Genomic DNA, 26,127 nt, shown 5'->3' with positions numbered 1-26,127 from the left:
AGAGGCATCCTATTCTTATCCTATTCCTATTACATGGCTCTTCCCCTTGTGGCTGACTCAAAAATATCTCTCTTTTTAAAATTTATTTTTATTTTCTAGAGACAGAGTTTCACTCTGTTGCCCAGGCTAGAGTGGTATGATGACGGCTCACTGCAGCCTCGACTTCCAGGGCCCAAGCGATGCTTCCTTCTCAGCCTTCGGAGTAGCTGAGACCACAGGTGCACGCCATCACACCCAGCTCATTTTTTAAAAAATTTTTTTTGTAGGGACAGGGTCTCCCTATGTGTTGCCCAGGCTGGCTGCCAACTCCTGGGCTCAAGCAATCTTCCTGCATCAGCCTCCCAAAGTGCTGGGATTACAGGCGTGAACCACTGCATCTGGCCCAGAAATACTTCTTTTTCCCCTTTTTAACATTATCTCAATAGCAGATAGAGAGGGAAGCACAAAGATAGAATCCTGGAGAGGGCAGAACTGGAATGTGGTTTACTGAGAACCTCAAAGAAGGTAAATTCATCTTCACCACTTACAAATTTGGGGCATGGAGTTGGCCAGTAAATTAGTGCCCTACCAAAGATGAATTCCTATATTTTTAGCGATGGTGGCTGACTCCCTGTCAACCAAAGGCTGGGTGTCAGTTGAAGTATGTACTTCCTGGCAAAAAACTACAACCTTAACTTACCAAGATTTAGTTCCTAGCCATTTTAAATCTGCTTAACAGAAAGCTCATTCTCCAGACAGCCTCAGATAGCTCATTGATGGTGGCCTAATCCTTAGGCAAGCCCTGTCTTATTTTTTGAGGCATCTGGAGTGCCAAATCTTTACTTTCATTTTTCCTATGGTCTCTCTCCTCCTCTGGCCCCTTTTAAATAGGATCTTGTGTTTTCTGCTCACTTCCCTCAGCGTACTCTGCAAGGCATCTGTCTCTTTATGTTCTTGTGATCTCAAAACTTCTTTCCCAGAATTAAATTGGAAAGCTGTATTCTGTTCACTAACTAGGGCAGCAGATGCTATCTCTAGTCTAGCTCATAGCTTCTGTCTCTGTCTGTGCTATATGGTTAACTTTTGACCATGGCATTTCTGCAAGATAACTCTTGATTGGTGTCACGTTATTTATTCTTTGTATATTTCCTTAATATGTCACGTTATTTATCCTTTATATATATATATATCTGGAATATATGCAGTATCTAACACAGTGCCTGGCCCATAGTAGTGCTCCATAAATGATTGTAGTAGCAGCACTTACGACTATACAGAAGAAACCTAAGCCAATAGAAAGGGTTTGTATCAAGATTTAGACATCAGCTTCACAGTTTGAAATAGAGTCCCAGATTCCTATTTCTAGAAGCACCCCCAATTGAGCTGGCTTTGGGAGGCTAACTGGGGTGGAAAATAACATTAAGGGATAGTAAAGCCAATAATAGATCACTGTCGGTAAATGGCATATTTGGTTCTTGAATTAAAAGTGTGGCTCTCAATCTCAATCTTTCTGCTCCCGATTCTACCTTTTAGAGTTAGCAAGAGAAATCCAGTAATGAAGTTTCCCTCATGGGGAGTTTTCTCTCATCCCATAGGAAATTCTGAAATTGCTGATTATGCTTTCTCCCATAGAGGGCTGTTGTGCTATTCCTACCTGCCTGCTGTGCAGTCTCCTTCCAAGGCGGGAGCACCAGTGTATGAGTCAGTGGATCGGGGCCATCTCTTGCTTGGAAGTATGTCATTTTGATTCTTGTGTGGTAGAGCTGGCCCATGATTCCCCCTTAGTAAAAACCATTGTTTTGTATACCAAGTTTTCTCGTGGATCACTTCAGTGGAATTGTTGTTCTCTTTGTCTTCTCCTCTTCCCAGTTTGGTTATAGGCTATTGCCAAGGGTGCCAAAAATAGAATGGAAGTGAGAGCAACCACTGACCTGGAGCCTTCAAGGTCTCACAAAGCTCCCTGTGTATCATCTTCCTTTATGAGAGCTTTTCCTTTCCTAGAGCACTCACCCACCCCCAACCTGGGCTGATACTGTCCTTCCTCTTTGTGTCTTTGGTAGATATTCTGATTATGTCAGGGCCACCAGGACTCCCGAAGATTGGACAGTAAGGTGCATCAGTTAGCTCTGCCCTTTTCTGTAAGAAATGCTTTGCTTTAGAGCTTTCTTGTAGCTCAGAAAAGACCAAACCCACCTTCTGACCCTTTTTACTTGACTTGACTTGGATACATACTACTTATGCTTTCCGTTTTGTTGCAGAGGCATCAACTTGGAGAACAGTGTACACAAGCTCTGTGCTAAAAGGGTCGGTTATAGAGGAGACTCTTTCTAAATTTTCTTTAGTCTGGAATTTGTCAGGTTCACCTTGACATTGAAATATTCTGCCTAAAAGTTTGTATGTCTTAAAACTTCGTTTTCACTTTGTATTTGTCTGAGTCCCGCATAAAGTGAACTTCTAAGTGACTCTGTCAGAAGTTTCGTCCTCTGCATGCTTTGATCATGTGCCACAGGGCTGACATGCCCAAAGAAAGGGTGGGAATCTCGAAAGAGTTTCTCTGGTTTTTCTTAGACAGTGGCATTTAATAGTATAAGTATTAATAGAACTGGTTGGGAGAAACTCACTTGTCAGTTCCTTTTCATTTCTGTCATTTAAATGGCTGCCCCAAAGCACTGCTTATCTGCTGCTCATTAGCACTTATTTAATTTCATTCCACCTTCTTTAGAATTGTACTTTCTTGATTATTTTTCTCTTGGCAATTTTATTTCTCAGCTTTCATTTCTGTTACTCTCACTTCTAACCAGTGGGATCAGACAGGAAGCAGGGAAAATGATAGGCCTTTCTTTTTCCCCTCCCAGTATTCACAAAGAAAGCATTTTCTTTAAACGTATACTTTGTGAATGTGGCAATTTCTGCTGCATAATGATGGGAGATATAAACTGTCGTTGTCTCTTTTAAACTATGCTGGTTATTCTCTTGCCTTTGTATTTCTCCTTTTCCCACATTGCTTCTTAGGAAAGATAAAGTTTAACAGTGGTCCTAAGTGAAAAAACACTAAATACTCACAGGATCCCACTGACCCATCTTTGAGAGCTAGTTTAGTTTTGGTCGCACTTTGTGATGGGAATCAGGTGTCGAGTAAATAAATCTAGAGTCCCCCAATCTCTTTCAAATTACTGTTGCTCTAAAGAATCTTCAAGAACTATCACTGTAGGCTGGGTGCAGTGGTACACACCTATAGTCCCAGCTAATCAGGAGGCTGAGGCAGAGGATCACTTGAGCCCAGGAGTTTGAGGCTGCGTTGAGCTGTGACCACACCTGTGAGTAGCCACTGCCTTCCAACCTGGGCAGCATAGTGAGATCTTGTCTCTTAATGAATAAATAAATAAATAAATAAATAATAAATATTATCATGAGGATTGTAGTTGCAGCAGGAAAAGTCAATACAGCACTACTTTACCCCTACGCTTTGTCTGAGCCCAAGCCTGACTCTGGGAACAGGGCAGTTGTTCTTTCCCTGGGTTGAGAACTGCTTGTTATTGCTACTGAGGCCTGTTCCAGTATTAACTTTGCAGGGGAATTAGCTCACATTGCTTCAAACCACTTAGATTTCTCAACCTGAGCTACAAACTAGGGAATATGAATTAGCTTCATTTGTTTATTTTATTTATACATATATATTTTTTGAGACGGAGTTTCACTGTTGTCACCCAGGCTGGAGTGCAACGGCCCGATCTCAGCTCACTGCAACCTCCACCTCCTGGGTTCAAGCGATCCTCCTGCCTCAGCCTCCTGAGTAGCTGGGATTACAAGTGTGCACCACAATGCCCAGCTGATTTTTGTATTTTTAGTAGAGATTGGGTTTCACCATGTTGGCCATGCTGGTCTTGAACTCATGACCTCAGGTGATCCACCCACCTTGGCCTCCCAAAGTGCTGAGATTACAAGTGTGAGCCACCGGGCCTGGCAAATTAACTTTATTTATAATCTGGCCATCCAGTGGTGGAAGACTTTGACCCCAATATGCTGGACTGATTTTTCTGGACATAGCACATAGGCAGGCATTGTTCATTTGTTCAAAGGATTCCTGGGCATTGTGAAATGTGACAGGAGATTCAGAGATACCTTTGGACATAAAGTAGAATTCTTCACCTGCTTCTTAAAATTCCTTTAATATCCAGCTTTCCGTCTTGTCACTGACCGTTCTCTACATTGAATCCAGCTGTCTTTTCTTAGCCTATGGTAAATGTATTAACTGTTTCTACTCAGACACATACCAAAGCAAGCTAATGTTAGCCTTTTCCAAGAGTTCTCACTGTCCAATTTGCCCCCACGTGGCTTCTGTTGCACACTCTGTTGTGTAGGAGTCTTTTGAAGAAGCATTCTGCTGTTTTGGATAATTGGTTTTCAGTCAGTATCTTGCTTGTTCTGGAATGTGATGTTGTGAGCCAATAGAATGAAAAGACAGTGTCTCTGTACAGCCAGAATGATGGTATTCTACATTCCGGCTTGTGTCAGGTCAGGAATTCCACTAACAACTTTTTGCCTTTATTGACAGGTGTTGATGGTACGAGGGAGCGCTTTCAGGCAGTCACAGCTGGCAAGACTGTAGAGCTTGAGCTTAGGAAATGAATTGATGGCATCATCTCCATAAATTGGCATTGATGTCTGCAAATATGGCCATTTGCAATTTATCCTAATGCAAAGAAGAAGAGTCTTGGCTGAGACCAATGTATAGTTCAGTGACTGTTTATTATTTAATATTGCTGTGTGATCATGTGCCTTCCTTTACCTGAAAACATGAAGCCACATCACCTTTCTTCTTCTTTTTCCTTTGCCTTCTCATTTTCTCTTGGTGATCTGGATGGGAATCTTGGAGAGTAAACTTTTTAGATGGCTGTAGTTAGTGTTATTTAGTGATTATCCTTGCTTTAATGAAGATTTGTTTATCTGATCCTCTGTGAAATATAAGCAGCTGAATACCATTTCCAATTAAGTTTCTACTTTAAACATCTTGAAAGCTAACTCACCAGTGAGATGATCTAAGCCCCAGACTTCAAAGCTGAGGCTTGAAACAGTGTCTTTTTAGCTTCCTTGACTCATATTTACACATTTCTTTAGCAATAACATCTGGTTTATGGAGAAGAGATGTTAAACCAACTGATTGTGAGCATTTGGGTCCATCTCCAGGAAAGTGAATTCCATGCAGGCTTGGCATATCAGATTAGTTGGGGTCATCTCTGGTTGTAAGTAGCAGGACACAGGAATAATTCAGGGAACCCAAGGGCTGGAATGCACTTGTGCTTCTGGGAAGCCAGTAGAAACCAGAATGCAGAGCCAGAAAGCCACGGGTACAAGGAAGTACTTTGTCTCCATCTCTCTTCTCTCCATGTGTCCATTTCTCTCTCTCAGCATACTAACTTCCTTTACTGCTCAGTCACATCTTAATATAATGACAGAATATGGCTACCACTTAGCTTCCAAATTCATTTATTACTATTCTCACCACATGAAAAGATTACTTAACTGTCTCTTATCCTGTTCCAAATTCTTGTAGGAAAGGATCTGGATTTAGGTCAGATGTCCACCCAGACATCTGCAACTACTGAGAGAAGGTGACCTTGTACAGACATGGCTGCTGAGAGCTCATTCTTAAGGAACAGGGGATAGTTGGAGCTCATGGCCTAGAATTTCCACTTATATGGGCCTGGAACTGTCAAAAAGTTCCCAACCCAGGAAAATCAGATTCTACTCATGCTAAAATTGTATGCTTTTCAAATTATTTACTTACAAACTCAGTGGTTTGGCTATTTTGTAGTATTATACTCTTGTTACTAATACAAAGGACAACTTACAGCTCATTTCTCAATTCAGTAAAATAGCAATGGTAAAGTCCTTTAACAGTCATCTGGTGTTTGGAAAGGTGATTGTCTGAATCGTCTGGAGAGATGGCTGTATAGGCTTCATAAAAAAGTCCAGGAAAAAGAAACTGTACAACCATTTTTAGTGACCCATTCAAGTATTATTTTTTAAATCAGTCTTTGACTTTGAAAACAGTAAACTTGAATAATTTTAGAAGCCTAGGATTGAATTATTGACTCAATATAGGCCCACTCCAACCCAGTCAAAATATAATAAGGACTTCTCTGTTCCTTAGCAACTAAATGGAAATAAATTCCATTACACTGGAACAATTTTTACTTCTTGATGGCTGCCTTCTACTTTATTCCACCAGTACCTTCTTACCTAGCTGTGCAATTATGATACGATTTCCCAGGGCCTTAGGTTTAAAAGATAGTTTGAAATTTCAATTACTTAATCTCAAACAAATGAACATCTCTGCCTTATTTTGAAAGACTTTTAGAGAAGATTCTTCAGCTTCTCCACCACTGCCCACTGCTATGTAGTGGTGTGTTTATCCATGTTCTGTAGATGAGAAAATGAGACTCTGAGAAGTAACCTTAAATTTGATTTGAAACACAATAGGTCATTAGTAGTGACTGAGCCAGGGCCAGAATACCAGCTTTCTGATTCCCTGTCTGATGCTCTTTCTGCACAGCCCTGTGAGGAGAAAAATAATCAGATTATAAATGCTTTGTTTCCTGGAGCCCAAGCAGGCTCTTCATAATTCCTTTGTGGCCACAGTCTCCATGGAAGGCTCACTCTAAGAAAGCACAGGACTCTGCATACTTTATCTCTACAGTCTACCTCGTGGCTCTTTTTTCTTTAATTGCTCTTAGATCCCTTTTAAGATATTTGTGTAAGAGGAGAGAACTTTCTCATTCATTTACTCTCCCAATAAAAATTTATTAAGTGGCTGCCTTTGTGCCAGGTCCTGTGCTAGGCAGAGCATCCATTTCTGTTATTGGACTCAGAAAATTCTATTGGGCTCGACTTTGAAAAGTCTGGGTGATTACCTGCAAAATACAGCAAAAGAAGAATCATGTCCATACCGCTCATTAGATCACCATTATATGAGGTTAGCCCTGAGCAGTGCCGTTTTCCCAATCATGTCCCTTTGAGGAGGGTACCATACGTAGAATAGTGATAACAAGTGTTGAGTGCCAGCTATGTGCCAGGAACTTTACTAGGTACTTTATATAAATTATCTATTTAAACCTAACAACAACCCAGTGAGGTTGGTATTGTAAATCCATTTTTATAGATGAGTAGACGGAGGTTCAGACAATAATGGTCAACATTTGACTCATTTGCTATGTACTAAATGCTTTGTCAAGTTTTTTTTTTTTTTTTTTTTTTTTTTGTTGTTGTTGTTTTGTTTTTGAGACAGAGTCCTGTTCTGTTGACCAGGCTGGGGTGCAGTGGCTCAATCTTGGCTCACTGGAACCTCCGCCCCCCAACCAGGTTCAAGTGGTTCTCCCACCTTAGCCTCCCACAGTAGCTGGGATTACAGGCGTATGCCACCATACCTGGCTAATTTTTATATTTTTAGTAGAGACGGGGTTTCACCGTGTTGGCCAGGCTGGTCTTGAACTCCCGACCTCAGGTGATCCACCTACCTTGGCCTCCCAAAGTGCTGGGATTACAGGCATGAGCCACCACGCCCAGCTGCTTTGTCACGTGTTTTATATGAACCACACTTAATCCTCACAGCAGCCCTATGATACTCAACTATAATTTTCCCTACTTTAAAGATGAAAAAACTGAGATTCTGAGAGGTTAGAAGGCGTATTGCGTAGGTCAGACAAGTAAGCGGCATAATTTAGTTAAGATTAGTGATTATCTACCCAGCCACACCCTTCAAAGCCAGGATTAGGATTCCCTTGAATTTCAGTTCAGTGGTCTTGCCTTCAGAAGTGAGCAGGGATGAGATTCTTCCTGAGGCCTGTGTGTTAAGGCTTAGCGCCTGCCTCTTGCTCATCCTGGTACATTGGCTAGCAAGAGTGCTCAGTGCTTTGTTGGCCATATCCTATGGATAGCCTGATATCTGGGCACATAAAGACTCATTTGGACCCAAAAAGCATGAACCTACAACCATATTTTTCTGTGTCTTCTGTCACTGATCTCTCCGTGTGCAATTAAGAAATACACCTTCAGTCTGCATTTGAGCCAGTGTCTTACATTTAAACTTTAAATTAAAAATTTTTTAATGTTTTTGTTTTTAATTTAGGACAGAAAAAAGATCATTGTAGAAAGCAGGAATATATGTGATACAGAAAAAGTATATTTTTAAATGGAAAAAGACAAAGTATAAATACTGGATTAATAATAACCTTTTCAATACCTTGGCATTTCCAGAATACTTGGGAAAATATTATTGTACCTTCTCACTTATTATTGGCTTTTAAACTTCCCAGTGGTTTTCTTTCTAACCTGGAGGCCTCCCCAATTCCTAATTTTTCCATTTGTTTCTTTGACAAATATTTACTAAATACCTACTGTGGGCTAGGCACTATAGATACAGCTGTGAACAAGGTAGATGTAAAAAATCAATTATAACCATGACAAATGCTACAGAAGAAAGATGCTACTGAAACACTAGTAACAATGGGGAGGGAGAAGAGTTGCAAAGTCAGAGAAGGCTTTCTGGAAGAATTGACATTTAAACTGGGCCTTGAAGGATGAGTAGGATTTAGGCACAGAGGACAAGATAATATAGCAAGAAGCATTCCAGGCAGAGGGAGCAGCAGGTCTGAAGGCCCTATGGCAAGTAAGAGCTGGGCTTGTATGAAGAACTAAAAAGTAGTCAGAGACGGGAAAGTGTTCCCAGGAAGAAAGGAGCCACACGTTGTTGGTAGAAGAACCTTTCTTTCGCTTTTTAAGAGGTATTCACTTAAAAATGGATACTTCTGGAATATTGATAATTTTGCTGACCTATTATTCTCGTGGTATAAAGTGGCCATATTTCAAGAGTGGTGCTGTGGGGAGGAGTAGCAGCCAGTGGCTAAGAGGGAGGCTTGGGGAGGTGGGGAGGGCTTTGAGGTGCCTCTGATTCCGGGGATTCTGTCTCCTCAGGCCTGAAGACAATTGTGGGTGCCCTGATTCAGTCTGTGAAGAAACTGTCAGATGTGATGATCCTGACGGTGTTCTGCCTGAGTGTTTTTGCCTTGATCGGACTGCAGCTGTTCATGGGGAACCTTCGAAACAAGTGTGTTGTGTGGCCCATAAACTTCAACGAGAGCTATCTTGAAAATGGCACCAAAGGCTTTGATTGGGAAGAGTATATCAACAATAAAAGTAGGTAGCCTCTTCTCTGCAAGAGGAATAGGAAAAGTCTATTCCTAGTTCACATGGTCAGAAGCTACCACAGGGCTTAAAAAAGGAGTTGGAGGCCAGGCGCGGTGGCTCACTCCTGTAATCCCAGCACTTTGGGAGGCTGAGGCGGGTGGATCACCTGAGATCGGGAGTTTGAGACCAGCCTGACCAACATGGAGAAACCCTCTCTCTACTAAAAATACAAAATTAGCCAGGCATGGTGGCACATGCCTGTAGTCTCAGCTACTCGGGAGGCTGAGGCAGGAGAATCGCTTGAACCTGGGAGGTGGAGGTTGCGGTGAGCCGAGATCACTCCATTGTACTCCAGCCTGGGTGGGCAACAAGAACAAAACTCCATCTCAAAAAAAAAAAAAGGAGTAGTTGGAGCTGGAAAGGAATGGCAGTGCTACTAGAACTAGCCTTATAAAATTATTCCTTTCCTCGACGTAGGACTGTGTTCAGAAGCTCTCAAACATCAGCCCTCTCTCCCTTTTTCACATGTACCCCTAAACTTTTGCTTTGAAATTCAGGCTTAGAAGCTTGATAAAAATTATTTTTTCCCCTAGCTGAGTTACTTGGGATACTTACACATTTAGTCTGGAATGTATCTATGGAACTCAAGTTTTCTTAATACTACTAAGACCATCGCAGTCAATCTACTCTAGGGAATCAGGTGATCTCCAAGGCACTATTCAATCCTATTACAGTTGAGGACTTTTAATCATTTTATTTGAGGAACCAAAGGAAAATTTGATGTAGTGATACTTCTTTAGACTCATGAAAAAGTTAGCAATGTAACTATTAGTCATTCCTAAGAAAATAAAGTCAGTTTAGTAACCATAAGAAAGTGTTGCAAAGGAGATTTCGGAGACATATGCTGGAAAGGAAAACATGCCTTGTAATTTAAAATAGAACCTAGTATCTAGTGACCAATGAGCTCTAAAATATCTTTGTTAAAGACACGTTGTAAGGATAGAAGAATACAGTGGTATAAAGGGGTGTAGAACTCAGAAAACTTACTTTTAGGCCCCTTTGATTCAAGTACCAGAATCTGGCATATAGATTTGAAGTATGAATGGAAGTTGGGTATCTGTGAAAACTATATTGCATCAAGAACTTTGGGGTAGCACTTTTAATTTGTAAATATACATAAGAAAATCATTAATGGGAAAGAATTCTTATCAGCTGTCACAGCTGTTGGAAAAGATTTTTTAACTTAAAATCAGTAACTGTTTCTGCTGGGGCTAGTTAGGAACAGTGTAACCTTATTCTCTCATTCACTTAAATCTGCCTGTTCATTTCCTGCCTCTTCAAACTTTTCTAGCAAATTTCTACATAGTTCCTGGCATGCTGGAACCTTTACTCTGTGGGAACAGTTCTGATGCTGGGTAAGTGGCTCACCTAGTTTTATTCTCTTTCCTTAAAATAATGTACCTATTATTAGTTGGGTCGAAATAGGCAATATGTTTACTTTTCTTTGTGCTCAAGTAGTAGAACTTAGAATTGCATCTGACCTATCGGTTAGCATAGATTTTCTTTCTTTCACATTTGTCCACCTAAAGTTGACATTTCACTAGTAAGTGACTGTGCTTGTAGTCTCAAGCCAAAATGAAAGAATCTAAGGATAAAATCAATAACACCAGATAGCTTACCTGCCTCTTGGGGACTCCTCTCATCCTATAGTACAATAGAGAGTAAAGATACCATCTTAGTGATAGTTATGGATCCAAGGATGACCCAAAATATGCTTGACCTGACAGCATAGAGGAGGAAACAGAGTGGCAACATGGTATTTGAGTCCTGATCCTGAAGCTTCCTGCTCTAAGACCTTTGGCCATTTAACTTACCTGATCCTTGGTGTTTTTCATCCATAAAATGGATTTATTTAATAAGCCATGCTCTCTCTTGCTCACAGGGTTACTGTAAGGATCCACTTACATTACATGAAAGTGCTTAGGGCTAATATCCAGAATCTACAATGAACTCAAACAAATTTACAAGAAAAAAACAAAAAACCCCATCAAAAAGTGGGCGAAGGACATGAACAGACACTTCTCAAAAGAAGACATTTATGCAGCCAAAAGACACATGAAAAAATGCTCGTCATCACTGACCATCAGAGAAATGCAAATCAAAACCACAGTGAGATACCATCTCACACCAGTTAGAATGGCCATCATTAAAAAGTCAGGAAACAACAGGTGCTGGAGAGGATGTGGAGAAATAGGAACACTTTTACACTGTTGGTGGGACTGTAAACTAGTTCAACCATTATGGAAGTCAGTGTGGCGATTCCTCAGGGATCTAGAACTAGAAATACCATTTGACCCAGCCATCCCATTACTGGGTATATACCCGAAGGACTATAAATCATGCTGCTATAAAGACACATGCACACGTATGTTTATTGCGGCACTATTCACAATAGCAAAGAGTTGGAACCAACCCAAATGTCCAACAACGATAGACTGGATTAAGAAAATGTGGCACATATACACCATGGAATACCATGCAGCCATAAAAAATGATGAGTTCATGTCCTTTGTAGGGACATGGATGAAGCTGGAAACCATCATTCTCAGTAAACTATCGCAAGGACAAAAAACCAAACACCGCATATTCTCACTCATAGGTGGGAATTGAACAATGAGAACTCATGGACACAGGAAGGGAAACATCACACTCTGGGGACTGTTGTGGGGTGGGGGGAGGGGGGAGGGACAGCATTAGGAGATATACCTAATGCTAAATGACGAGTTAATGGGTGCAGGAAAACAACATGGCACATGGATACATATGTAACAAACCTGCACATTGTGCACATGTACCCTAAAACTTAAAGTATAATAATAAAAAAAGAAAAAGAAAAAAAAAAGAAAGTGCTTTGTAAACAGAGGGCTTTATAAATGTAGGGTGGTAGTGTCATTTTTCAGAGTATATTGGTCCCCTAAGAACTTGTGTTTTAACATGACCACAGTGTCTAGAAATCCATTTAATTTCTGTATTAAAGTAGACTACTAGAGATTACATTGAAAGAAATATGAGATGAATCTAAAAGCAGGAGAAATGGTGTAACTGAGGTAACTGAAATCCCCCTTATGACTTAGGTTGTCACAATGAATGTAAAGAAAACAAACGATTAAGAGGAACTTCTGGCCAGGCGCGGTGGCTCATGCTTGTAATCCCAGCACTTTGGGAGGCCGGGGCAGGCAGATCACAAGGTCAGGAGTTCAAGACCAGCCAGGCCAACACAGTGAAACCCCATCTCTACTAAAAATACAAAAATTAGCCAGACGTGGTGGCAGGTGCCTGTAATCCCAGCTACTCAGAAGGCTGAGGCAGGAGAATCGCTTGAACCCAGAAGGCAGAGGTTGCAGTGACCCAAGGTCATGCCATGGCACTCTAGCCTGGGTGACAGAGCTAGACTCCATCTCAAAAAAAAAAAAAAAAAAAGAGGAACTTCTAGCCATTTGTCATTTGGGATATTAGCTAAGTTAAATTTGATTGAATTGCACATTGATATGAATCTAGAACAGTACTTCTCACACTTTGGCATGCATAAGAATCACCTGGCATACCTCTTAAAAATGCAGATTCATAGATCCCATATCCAGAACTTTTAATTCCTAGATTTGGGTAAGGATGCAGGAATCTGCATTTTTAAAGACCATGCCAGGTGATTCTGATCCTAGGCTGTCCCGAGAAGTTGGCTAGCTGCTTATTTCCTTCTTTTTCTTCCAGTTTGTTGGCCTGGCTCTATCAATGGTTATTTATTATCTCCAAGGTCATGGAGTAAATAGAATTATGTTATTTATTATCTCCAAGGTCATGGCTGAGTGGAATTATGCTGAAAAGTCCTGAACTTCCCTTTCTTTCTTTAGGCAATGCCCAGAGGGATACCAGTGTATGAAAGCAGGAAGGAACCCCAACTATGGTTACACAAGCTTTGACACTTTTAGCTGGGCCTTCTTGGCATTATTTCGCCTTATGACCCAGGACTATTGGGAAAACTTGTATCAATTGGTGAGTAATACCTCTTTTCCTTTGGCCATAGAGTTTGCATGAGCATATATGGGGTTGGGGACATTCTGTGTGAGAGACATTTAGTGAAGACATTATACAAGATCTAACTGTTGTGTTTCCCACAGTCAGCTGGTTTTTGGTATTAAGTGAATTCTCTCAGTTCTCATCCCTGTCTCTTGAATGCTCAGTCATGTATAGCTGTAGACTCTTAACAGCCTTGATGGCCTCTTGTCTGGCCTGAGAATCTGCTATCTCTGTCTACTTCCTATTGTTCATCCTCTGCAGCATATCTCCTTTTGGATATTTTGGGTTAGGGTTTGTTTTTTTTGTTTTGTCTTGTTTTGTTTTTGAGGTAGGTACTACAGGCATGTACCACCCCACCTAGCTAATATTTCTACTTTTTGGAAAGTTGGGGTTTCACTCTGTTGCCCAGGCTGGTCTTGCAACTTCTGGCCTCAAGTGATCCTCCCACTGTGGCCTCCCAAAGTGCTGGAATTACAGGCGTGAGCCACCATTAGGGCTTCTGTTTCAGAAAAATTAAACAACTCTTTGTGCAAAGCACTATGTAGATGGAATTTCCATAAGGACTTTGGAGTATAAATATATCAACATTTTTGAGATTTGTAACACATTTGGACTTGTTCAAGCAGGTTGTACAGATAAAAATAAGGTCAGTAACATTCTGTTGGGCTACACTGGTGACTCTGGACAAGTCATTTAACTTTGCTGGTTGTAATGAAGTTAGTGTAAGTGATTGCTAAGTGTCTTACAGCTTGCAAATTTTATGACAGTCCATTGTTTTCTCTTTGTGTCATTTGGTGATACCAGTTACTTTGAAAATGAAAAACATGTCCTCTCAGGCATGAAGGACCCTCTTTAAGGGAAGTTTCTAGTTCAGATATCTGAGTTAATTCTTACCTTTCTGTTGCACAACCTAGAGTTCCCTCAGGTTGAATGTTTCTCATGAAATATTTGTGATTGATGCTGTTTTTTTTTTTCTTTTTTTTTTTTTTTTTTTTTTTTTTTTTGAGACAGAGTCTTGCTCTGTTGCCCAGGCTGATGTGCAGAGGCGCAATCTCAGCTCACTGCAGTCTCCAAACAATTCTCCTGCCTCAGCCTCCCGAGTAGCTGGGATTACAGGCATGACGCACCCGGCTAATTTTTGTATTTTTAATAGAGACGGGGTTTCACCATGTTGGTTGGCCAGGCTCGTCTCAAACTCTTGACCTCAGGTGATCCACCTGTCTTGGCCTCCCAAAGTGCTGGGATTACAGGTGCGAGCCACCGTGCCTGGCCCATTTTGTGGTTAACAGAATAAAGATGAAAACTCTGTAATAGTGGGTTGCATGTACATAACCTAAAACCTAGTTTCTTTCTGCCTTTTTTTAACCTCCCCACTATCCTTTATGTCATATTGTCATATCCTTTTAAAACTCATCCTATTGCAAAAGAATAAGGAAGGGTGTCACTCAAGATGGGGATTTCCTGGCCGGACACAGTGGCTCATGCCTGTAATCCCAGTACTTTGGGAGGCCGAGGCAGGTGGATCACTTGAGGCCAGGAGTTCAAGACCAACCTGGCAAACATGGTGAAACCACATCTCTACTAAAAATACAAAAATTAGCTGGGCATGGTGGCACATGCCTGTAATCCCAGCTACTTGGGAGGCTGAGGTGGGAGAATTGCTTGAACCTGGGAGGCGGAGGTTGCAGTGAGCTGAGATCATGCCACTGCGCTCCAGCCTGGGTGACAGAGCAAGACTCAATCTAAAAAAAAAAAAAAAAAAAAAAAAAAGATGGGGCCGGGCGTGGTAGCTCACACCTATAATCCCAGCACTTTGGGGGAGGCCGAGGCAGGTGGATCACGAGGTCAGGAGTTCAAGACCAGCCTGGCCAACATAGTGAAACCCCGTCTCTACTAAAAATACAAAAAATTAGCTGGGCATGGTAGTGGGCACCTGTAATCCCAGCTACTCGGGAGGCTAAGGCAGGAGAATCGCTTGAACCCGGGAGGCAGAGGTTGCAGTGAGCTGAGATCGCGCCATTGCACTCCAGCCTGGGCGATAGTGTGACACTCCATCTCAAAAAAGAAAAAAAAAAAAAAAGATGAGATTTCCTGCAACTTGGACCTGATTTCAGAGACATAATTTGTCTGTTAATGCTATTTGAGGATCCGTAGATAAATAAGCTGCTGTCTTGTATTCTTTTCTTTATACTTGTCTTAGCCCAAAATCAAACTTTTTTAATGAAAGGAGTGTACAGGGAATATTTAGAAATGAGAGGGGATTTTTTTGTCACAATGGTTGGGAGATAACTACTGCCATTTAATATGAGTTGAGGATAAGTGAAACCATTCAACCATTGGGAGTACCAAGTGCCCACAATAGGAAGGAGTACTGCACAAGGAAACACAGTTCCTGTACAAAATGCAAACAGTGCCCTTACAGAGGAACTTGGCCCATTAGCTGTTTTCAGCCTGGTTCATTTGGTACAAGTGACTCAGAAAATGGCCTTTGTCTTTGCAGACCTTACGAGCAGCTGGGAAAACATACATGATCTTCTTCGTCTTGGTCATCTTTGTGGGTTCTTTCTATCTGGTGAACTTGATCTTGGCTGTGGTGGCCATGGCTTATGAAGAACAGAATCAGGCAACACTGGAGGAGGCAGAACAAAAAGAGGCTGAATTTAAAGCAATGTTGGAGCAACTTAAGAAGCAACAGGAAGAGGCACAGGTTGGTGATGAATTCTTTGCAACAGACCTTCCTACCAGATCATGGTGACTAAGGCCCCATCTGATTTTCACTGCAGTTGATCTTTTCTAGGCATATTTTCAAATAGGGGCCATTGGTCTGATGAAAATAACCCAAGTAACAACTGCAGATGGTTGATCCAATTATTCCGTTTGTCTTAACAGCCAAATTGTTTGTTCATATCATCTTTTGTTGAATTTCTCAACCGTTCAGTGTGCAACCGGCATGATGACTGGGAAGAAAAAAGTGACCAGGGCAGTTTATATAGTGTTTCACATAAGCACATTCTTTTTCTTGGGAAAAATGTTAAGATTCCTGTGGTCATAAAAAGTATTATTTCTAATTAAAAAGAAGATACAGGCAAAATATTAAAGTAAAACTTGAAAGACATTTGTGATCCCATCACCTTAACACTTAACTTTCTAATCCTTATCTAAATGTACATGTATTTACACATTTTTAGGACCCATAATATATAATGTTACTTAGCATTCATTTCCAGACTTGCTCAGAAGGGATCCTCTGGTACCAAGGCAGCAGCCAAGTTCTTGTCCGAAATGCTCACCACTGGGTTCTGCTCTGTACACTTAGGGCTGTGTGTCAGAATACACAGAAACCCTCTAACAGTCTAGGTTTCCTGCCTCCTTTTTTCCTCCTTTCCCTTCGGTAGGGAAATGTTCTGTACTACTTGGTTGGCTTTGGGTGGCTCCAGTTAATTGCCCTGGTCTGGCTTCCCTGCTGTGGCTTCTTTCCTAGGCTGCTGCGATGGCCACTTCAGCAGGAACTGTCTCAGAAGATGCCATAGAGGAAGAAGGTGAAGAAGGAGGGGGCTCCCCTCGGAGCTCTTCTGAAATCTCTAAACTCAGCTCAAAGAGTGCAAAGGAAAGACGTAACAGGAGAAAGAAGAGGAAGCAAAAGGAACTCTCTGAAGGAGAGGAGAAAGGGGATCCTGAGAAGGTGTTTAAGTCAGAGTCAGAAGATGGCATGAGAAGGAAGGCCTTTCGGCTGCCAGACAACAGAATAGGGAGGAAATTTTCCATCATGAATCAGGTAAACTCTTCTTTTTTCTATACCTTTTCAAAAACGTATTTTTTATTAAGGTAAAATGTGTATATATGTATTATACCATCTTTACCATTTTAAGTGTACAGTTCAGTGTTAAGTACAATTATATCCTTCTTTTTCCTCTTTCATCCCCTCTATCCCCTCGTCTTCCTGGCCTCTAGTAACCACCAGTCTACTCTCTACCTTCAAAAGATCCACTTTTTTAGCTCCCACATATGAGTGAGAACATGCTATATTTGTCCTTCTGTGCTTGGCTTATTTCACTGAACATAATAACCTCTGGTTCTATCTATGTTGCCGCAAATGATAGGATTTCATTCTTTTTATGGCTGAATAGTATTCTATAACGTAAATATACCACATTTTCTTTATCCACTTATCTGTTGATGGGCACTTAGGTTGATTTCATATTTTGTCTATTGCAAATAGTACTACAATAAACATGGGAGTGCAAATATCTATTTAATATATTGACTGACTTTCTTTCGGTTATATACCCCCTAATGAAATTGCTGGTGTATTAGTCAGGGTTCTCTAGAGGGATAGAACTAATAGGATATATAAATATATCCTATTAGTATATAAATATATAAAGGGGAGTTTATTAAGTATTAACTGACACAATCACAAGGTCCCACAGTAGGCTGTCTGCAAACTTGAGGAGCAAGGAGAGTCAGTCTGAGCCCCAAAACTGAAGAACTATAAAGGGGAGTTTATTGAGTATTAACTGACACAATCACAAGGCCCCACAGTAGGCTGTCTGCAAACTTGAGGAGCGAGGAGAGTCAGTCTGAGCCCCAAAACTGAAGAACTTGGAGTTGGATGTTCGAGGGCAGGAAGCATCCAGCATGGGGGAAAGATGTAGGCTGGGAGGCTAGGCCAGTCTCGCCTTTTTACGTTTTTCTGCCCGCTTTATTTTCACTGACAGCCGATTAAATGGTGCCCACCACATTAAGGGTGGGTCTGCCTTTCCCAGCCCACTGACTTGACTGTTAGTCTCCTTTGGCAACACACCTCACAGACACACCCAGGATCAATATTTTGCATCCTTCAGTCCAATCAAGTTGACACACAGTATTAACTGTCACAACTGGATTATATGGTAATTCTATTTTTAGTTTTTTGAGGAGCCTCCATACTCTTCTCCAAACTCATTGTACTAACGTGCATTCCCACAACAGGTAAACTCTTTGCATTGGCTCAATAAGCCTAAAAAAATCTGGTTTTTCTAATCCTACTTGATTTTTATGTTCCCCTTTGGCCCTATATTTTCCAGGCCCATCCCTGCATCCTCATTTCTACCTCACTGTGCTCCATATTGTTCTCCTGTGGGAGGAAGTGTTACCAGCACATTTGGAACGTTCTCCATTCTAACCCTGCCCTCCCTCCTCTGATGTAAAAGCCAACCCTAGACTACGTGATCACCTTTGGCAGACTTGCTTGGCAGTAACGTATATGTCACACCAGCAATCTTCATGTTCTAAAACATCAGGGAGAGCTCTTCTCCTCTAAGCATCAGAATTTAGCTCAAACATCTCTGTTTAAGAATTGCATTTAATTATAGGGGATAATAATAATAGGAGTCATGAAACAGGACATCTTATTTGGGCATGGCAAGTTCTACTGATTAATTATTCTGGATATGTAGTATCACACTGATAAGTTAGCCCATGGTAGATTGAAAGCCTCCAGTTTTTCCCAACTTTGATAAATAAGGAAACTAAGCAAAAAAGAGAAGAGAGGACTTAGGGTAATTGTTGAGCATTCTATTACTATAGATGTCATCACCTAAATAGGTATTTTTGGATTTCAGAGAACACCACCAAAATCCGATTCTTAGGCCATTTAATTTCCCATTTTAAAGAAATGCTGGAAAGTTGGTAGGTATAGAATAGATTATAGTTACTGTTTATGGCAGTATATCCAGTGTCTTTTCTTTCTTCCCAGAGATGATTCATTTTCCCACTTGCATCTCTCACTTTCCGGTTCAGTCTTTTGCCAGTCTTATTCATTTCAGGGGATAAGCAAAATCCCTCATGTCCATCCTTTCTTTCCATTCCTTAGCCTTATCTTAGTTTTGGCTTTACAACTGTATTATTTTGTTCTACTGCGTTTGTCCACTGCAGTTTTGTTTTCTCTAGTCTATCTCCTTCTCCTTTGTATTTTATATACTATCAACAGATTATGTCCTATAATGTAGTTCTCATCATTCATGTAGTAGGCATTTATGGAGTACCTACTACATATCAAGGATTGTGCTAGGTCCTAGGGCTTAAAAGGTGATTAAAACATCATCCCTACCCTAGAGAGCTTACAGTACAGTGAGACAGCCGAATACACTAAAAAATTATGTAATAGCATGTATTATTCCATAATTGAGATATGCTGGGGGTGTTAGAAAAGCACAGATCTATCCCAACATGGAGATTCAGTAAAGATTTTCTGGGAAAGGTAAATTTCTGAACTGAAGCTTAAAGGATAGACAGGAATTAGGTAGTGTATGTGTGTGTTGGTGAGGAGGGAACAACAAGAAAAAAAGGACGGTCTAGGTTTAGAAGGGAAGCATATTCCAGTTTAGGCATCCAAAGTTTGAATTATTTGTTGGATAACCAAGTAGAGATTTTTTTAGACAAGGATAGGCAAATGATAGCTCAGGGAAGAGGTCCTGAGCTGAGAGGTGGTGATTGAAACCATGAGACTTGTGGAGATTACTCAAAGAGAATGTGTCAGTTGGAAGAACAGTGAGCCAAAGACATGACCATTGTTGTTCACCGGCATAGGAGATGGAGTTCAGGAAAGAAAACAGATAAACAGTGTTGGAGGAGCTGAGAGGGCCAAGAGTTCAGTGAAGTCAGGAGAGCAGCGATGTTGGAGAAGGCAGGGCCGTGATCATTGGATTGAAATTTTTTTTGTTGTTTTGTTTTTGTTTTTGTTTTTGTTTTGTTTTGTTTTAAGTTTTTCCAGAGATTTTTGACATTTATTTTGTATTAATTTTCCCTTTATTTACAATTTTTAAAAAATTAAATATCTTTTTTAGGTTAGGATCATTTTTACATATCATTGAATATATAATTTTGATGTAATGTATTCATTCAAATAACAATAAAGTATACATCCATTATTATATAGCCTACAGAATACTTCTGAAACTTTTTTTTATTTTTTTATTTTTTTTTTTACTGGATTGAAATTTAACAGAGATGCTTAGTGAGCTCAGAATTGAAAACGTCCATCGGATTTGGCAATATAAAGTCATTGAGGACTTTAAAGACATGTTTTAGTCCAGAGTAAGGAAGGATGCCATGTTGAGTGGGGAGTGGAGACAGTGAGTACAGACTTCTCATCCCAGCTTCTTTAAAGAGTGTGGGTGGAAATAAGCATGTTTATAATTTGTGGAAGAGAAAAAAAAAGAAAAGGGAGATGCGTTAGAAAATGAAATAGAATAGATAGAAGTAGAGCACAATCTTGGAAGATACCAAAATAGATGTGGTTTTTAACAGAAAAGGGACCCTTGTTCCCTGAAACCTTAAGAAAACAGGGAAGGATGAGGTGGATAAATTTGTAGAAAAGGAGTAAGAAGTTGAGGAAGATAACCCCTGACAGTTTAGTGTTTTGATAATGTTGGGAATTAAAAATCAAGGAGTTTGAGACCAGCCTGGGCAACATAGTGAGGCCTCTGTCTCTACAAAAAATGAATTAATTTTTTGATAATGTAGGGAATTAAACATCTTATTGAAGGGAATGAGAGGTTGTGTTTGGAGGTTTAAAGAAAATACTGACAGTTTAGAATAGTTTTTAAGAAGAATGGGAGAGGGAATTCCCCTAATCAGATTCATTCTATTTGCTAATTAAGTCCCAACTCCTTACCCTGGAATTCATAGCATTCCCCATCCCCTTAGTATGGACACAACCTATGTTCATTCTCCAGTCTCTGTGCCCCATCAAGCACCCTATACCTAAACCAGAATGAGCTACTAGATATTTCTCATATATGATGTTTGTTTTCTACCCTCTGTGGTTTGCTCAAGAAACACCCTCTCTAAAATGTCCTGTTGGCCAGCACAGTGGCTCACACCTGTAATCCCAGCACTTTGGGAGGCCAAGGTGAAAGAATCATTTGAGGCCAGAAGTTCAATACCACCCTGGGCAGCATAGACAGACCCCTGTCTCTACCAAAAAATTGGACAGGCGTGGTGGCACATGCCTGTAGTCCCAGCTACTCGGGAGTCTGAGGCGGGAAGATCGCTTGAGCGTGGGAGGTTGAAGCTGCAGTGAGCTGTGATCTTACCACTACACTCCTGCTGGGGCAACAGAACAAGACCCAGTCTCCAAAAAAACAAAAACAAAAACAAACACACCAAAAAATTAAAATTAAATAAAATGCCCTATTTTTCTGTTTTTGAATTTCTACATCATAGTTATTCTTGATATCTTCCTTTCAAGAAACCTTCCCTGACTCTCCTGTTTTCTAGTTGGAAATCTTCATTTTATCTTTCTGTTATGTTTTATATGTACCTCTTTATTTGTTGCTTTTTACTCTACATATACTCTGTGTGCATATTTATTTATGTTCGTATCCTCTTCTCTCTTAAATAAAGTGTTAAAGTCAAGGTCTGCTTCTTAGCACATGGCTAGATATTGTTAGACAAATGAATGCAAGACTTTTAGAAATTTGATTTAACCCTTTCTGAGAGACTTCTTTATAGCCTGAAGCCATCTCTATCTCACCTTCACCTCTCCTTTCTTCTAGTTCAGCCTCTTTTGGGGAAAGTATGATAGTAGCTTTGTTGTAATTTTACCCTTGTCTTGAGAGACTCACTGAGCTATGAATACCTTAGCGCTGTTAACGCTTTGCTATTGAATGGTCTCTGATTATTCTATAGGCTTTAGTACGAAGGTGCACTGATTGCTCCTTAACTCAAAAAATAAAACCAGGTTTTTGAGATGTCCTGCTTTGCATGAAAATATTCACTTAGTCTAATTTCTCCGTTCAAAAAAAATAGTAAATTCCTAGAGGCCAAGGCTGACTGCCAAGAGTAGCTTAGATGCTACAAGGGATAGTAGTATACTTTGTCCCAGAACTTTCCTGCAGTTTCTCTGAAAGAGTGACTGAGGAAATCAAGGCCTACAAAGAATAACTTACAACTATAACTAGTTATAGAAGGTTATATAACTAGTAAGTGTTCAAGCCAAGATTTGAACCCAGGTTCATCCAACTCCAGAGCCTGTGCTCCCAACCACCCGTTCTTTACTCCTGCACATGTGCACGATCATCTCTTCTGTTAGCTTAATAGTGAATGTGGCTTCAGTTTTCTCACAGCATAGTTCAGTTATGTGTCAGTTTCTTTTATTTCCATAGCTTCTGAGTTCTTCTTTTTTTTTTAGAAATTTTGAGATTTTTTCATTTGAAGATAATCATAATGCTATTAAATTCACAAATGCTAATTTAAATACTCAATCCTATTTATCTAAAACACACATTGCAAACACACAAATTATCTATTCTCTCCACATGTCAGTACCCATTCATGTCATGGTTTGGAAATGGGGAGAATAGATTCCCCTTAAACTGCAAGTCAGCAGGTGTTTCTTTACAGTTAACTTTAGCAAAATTCATACAAAATGGCAATTAACAATGATCTTTACTTGTTAACTCACAAGGAAACACCTTCAAAACTGCATTTTGTTAAAGTTTCTGTACTAAAATGTAGAAAAACTGAACTACACAAATATTGAAAAGTTAAAAATTCCTTGATTTTTTATTCCTGGTACCACTACCACTATTTACAGGGCAATATACCTGATGTAATGAAAAGAAAAAGAAAAAGACAAGGCTACAACAGATAAAAGACCTCAGGAATGTACATCTAATTGACACTACACTGCATTAATCAATAGCTGCACTTTCTGCAAACTGTGGCTATGACAGTCCTGAACAAGAAGGGTTTCCTGTTTAAGCTGCAGTCACTTTTCTGACTATGGATCATCCTTCTGTGGCAGATTTTTACAGTTCCTCTAATGCATTTGGGACGACTGTCTCAAAGTAACCTGCAGCTTTCCTGACAACTCGCTCTCTCTCGTGCTAAGAACTGTAGCCCTTTTCTGCTGTTTTTAGAACCTTCTGCTACCATATCCACCACTTCCACCACCGGATCCATAACCACCACCATAGGGACTGCCCAAGCTTCTTCCACCAAAACTGCCCCCTTTCATGGGTCCATAATTTGATTGCTGTTGTACACTATAATTTCCAAAATCATTATAGTTCCCACGACCACCATAGTTACCACCACCAAAATTTCCTCCTTCATTGTAACCGTCATATCCTCCACCACCGCTACCATATCCACCACCTTGGTTTCCATATCCTGGTCCACCACCACCATAGCCCCCTCTACTACTATAACCAGGACCACTGTCATAGTTGTCACCATCACCGTCACTTCCAAATCCATTATATCCACCATCACCTCCTCCATAACTACCTCTGCTACCACCACCTCCACCACTATAGCCTCCTCTTCCACCAAAGTTTCCACCATGGCCAAAAGTACCTCCATCACCTCCAAAGTTTCCTCTGTGACCCATAAAATTGCCAGATCCACATCTACGACCTCTCTGTGATCCAGCAGACTGCATCTCTTATTTAGAAAGGGCCTTTTTCACTTCACAATTATGCCCATTAATAGTGTGGTATTTCTGAACAACAATTTTATCAACTGTATCATGATCATCAAAAGTTACAAAAGCAAATCCTCTCTTTTTCCCACTCTGCCCGTCTTCCATAACTTCTGTGGTTTCAATCTTGCCATAATTTTCAAAGTAGTCTCTCAAATGATATTCCTCTGTATCTTCTGTAATACCACCAACAACAATTTTCTTCACTGTTAGATGGGCACCGGACTTTAAAGAATCCTCTCTAGAAACAGCTCTCTTTGGTTCCAGTACACTCCCATCAACCTTGTGTGGTCAAGCACACATTGCTGCATCCACCTCTTCAACACAAGAGTAAGTCACAAAACCAAAACCCCTGGAACATTTTGTTTGGGGGTGTCTCATTACTACACAATCTGTGAGTGTGCCGCATTTCTCAAAATGTTCTCTTAAACTATCATCTGTAGTTTCAAAGTTCAGACCACCAATAAACAGTTTTCTCAACTGCTCTGGTTCCTTTGGGTCATGGCCCTCTTCCTGCCGGCGCCAATGGCGATGGCCGGAGTCGGGCTAGGGGCGACCAGGCAGTGGTTTTACCTCCATTTTGAGCCTGAGTTCTTCTTGAGACATCTCCTGCACACCCATCTCCGACCTACTTCTCTCTATTTTTAAGTCTCAGGGCAGTTTGTAAGTATTAAGTTGAGCCTATTTTTTCAAAGTATTTTAATTGCTCTATTGCAGCAGTTTTCAAACTTTCTGGTCTTAGGACCCCTTTATCTTCTTAAAAATTTTTGAGGACCTAAAAACCTTTTTAAAATGTGCTTTTAATTTCTCATGTTAGAAATTATAATTAAGAAAATTAAACAATATTTACTAATTTAAAAAATATAGTAATGATAAACCCATTACATGATTAACACAAATTATATATTTTTAAGAAAAATGAACTGTTTTCCAAAACAAAAAAAAAGGGTTTTCTTTTGTATTACATTTCTGCAAATCTCTTTAATCTGTAGTATAATAGAAAATAGTTGAAATATCATACTGGCTTATGCATGCATTCAGTTTGTTGCAATATGATTTTCTGTGGTTAAAGTATTTGAAGAAAATCAAGTTTCATGTAGATATGTAGTTGGAAAAGGGAGGAATATTTTAATAACCTTTTCAGATAACTGTGACTGTTCCTCCTTGATGCTGTTCCAAAATTTAACAGTGACAATTTTTTAAACAGTTGTGACGTGGTGACTATATCAGTAACTTTGTACTCTGTTATAGTAAAATCCCTTGGTCCCTTTTGTGCCATAAATCTTTAACCCGTGAATGATTTCTAGCATCATGCATTGATCATTTGAGAAATTTTCATTTCCTGAGTGTATGCAAATCTTCCAAATACACATGAGATTTTAAAACTATATTTATTTTTACCACCAATCTCGTCAGAAAACTATTTAAATATTATGAAGCTGTCAGGCTCACAGTGTCACTGTGTGCTTATGAGAAGATGAGTGATAAAAGCACATATCATCTCAGTATTATTAGGAAAGAATTTTGACCTCATGAGCCTTCCTTAAAGGTCTCAGGGACCTCCAGGGGTCTCCAGACCACACTTTTAAGAACCACTGTTATACTAGAAAGAAAAAGTGAAATATGGCATGGAAATAGAACATGTAAAATCACTCCATCACATTCCAAACGTCCCAGTTATGTAAGCCTCATCTTGACAGACAATTTACGTGTATCCCCTGAGATCCCTAGAGATAATTTTTCTGTGGAATGCAAAAGTTACACCCTCAAATCCAGAACATCCCAGAGCCATTCTCCCAAGCAAACATCTAAACCTAAGTTGGAATTTGTAGTTTAACTGTGACTGCCTGAAAAGGACTAAAAGCTCCTAGTTGGTTGACAGGAAGATTTTGAAAAGAGGGAGTAAGGCCTACTCATCTCATAAAATACACAGGATCCCAGGATTTAATAGAGCCATGGATCCTGAGTCATCACTGAAAACCTCTAGGAAAATTGAGATTGGGGAAGGGTTGGGGTTTCAGCCCTCAGGATGTAGCTCCTTAGGGAATGCCCTAAATCAGGATTGGATCCTGGGTACAAGGAGAAATGGGGCAAGTCACCTTTACCCCTTTCACATTTGTTCATTGCAGACTACTCTTTTGCAAAGAGTGAAACAAAGAATTAGAAAATAATAGAACAGTTTTTCCTCGTATTATGTATTATCTTAGGATCCTGATTATTAAGTGTTCATAGGTTCACTGAATTGGTCATGACCTTCATCACTGTCTTATCATCCTTATCACTATCCTTAAGGTTAAGAATAGTCTGATGTATTAGATCTCATGTAGTATATGATATTTCCTCCTGGCCTCCAAGTTTCAAGAGGGCAGGGACCATGTCGTATGTCTCGTTCACCACTCTATCCATACCACTTAGCACAC

General features: G+C 40.2%; 1 protein-coding gene and 1 pseudogene across 5 annotated transcripts in view; one reads left to right on the top strand and one right to left on the bottom strand.

The window, feature by feature from the left end:
• SCN8A (sodium voltage-gated channel alpha subunit 8) overlaps positions 1-26,127 on the top strand; it is a 218,581-nt gene that overhangs the window by 99,871 nt on the left and 92,583 nt on the right. For all 5 annotated transcript variants that reach the window (XM_030816524.1, XM_030816526.1, XM_030816527.1 and 2 more), the window contains exons 7-11: positions 8,953-9,174; positions 10,517-10,580; positions 13,074-13,215; positions 15,740-15,946; positions 16,721-17,014. In XM_030816524.1, coding sequence (XP_030672384.1) covers positions 8,953-9,174; positions 10,517-10,580; positions 13,074-13,215; positions 15,740-15,946; positions 16,721-17,014 — 929 coding nt within the window. The remainder of the gene's footprint in view (positions 1-8,952; positions 9,175-10,516; positions 10,581-13,073; positions 13,216-15,739; positions 15,947-16,720; positions 17,015-26,127) is intronic.
• Positions 23,134-24,414, bottom strand: LOC100580523 (annotated as a pseudogene).

Source organism: Nomascus leucogenys, chromosome 8 (genome assembly GCF_006542625.1).
Source record: "Nomascus leucogenys isolate Asia chromosome 8, Asia_NLE_v1, whole genome shotgun sequence".
In the NCBI taxonomy this organism is placed as follows: domain Eukaryota; kingdom Metazoa; phylum Chordata; class Mammalia; order Primates; family Hylobatidae; genus Nomascus; species Nomascus leucogenys.
The sequence above is the reverse complement of the archived record's forward strand: the minus strand, read 5'-3'. Positions and strand labels throughout refer to the sequence as shown.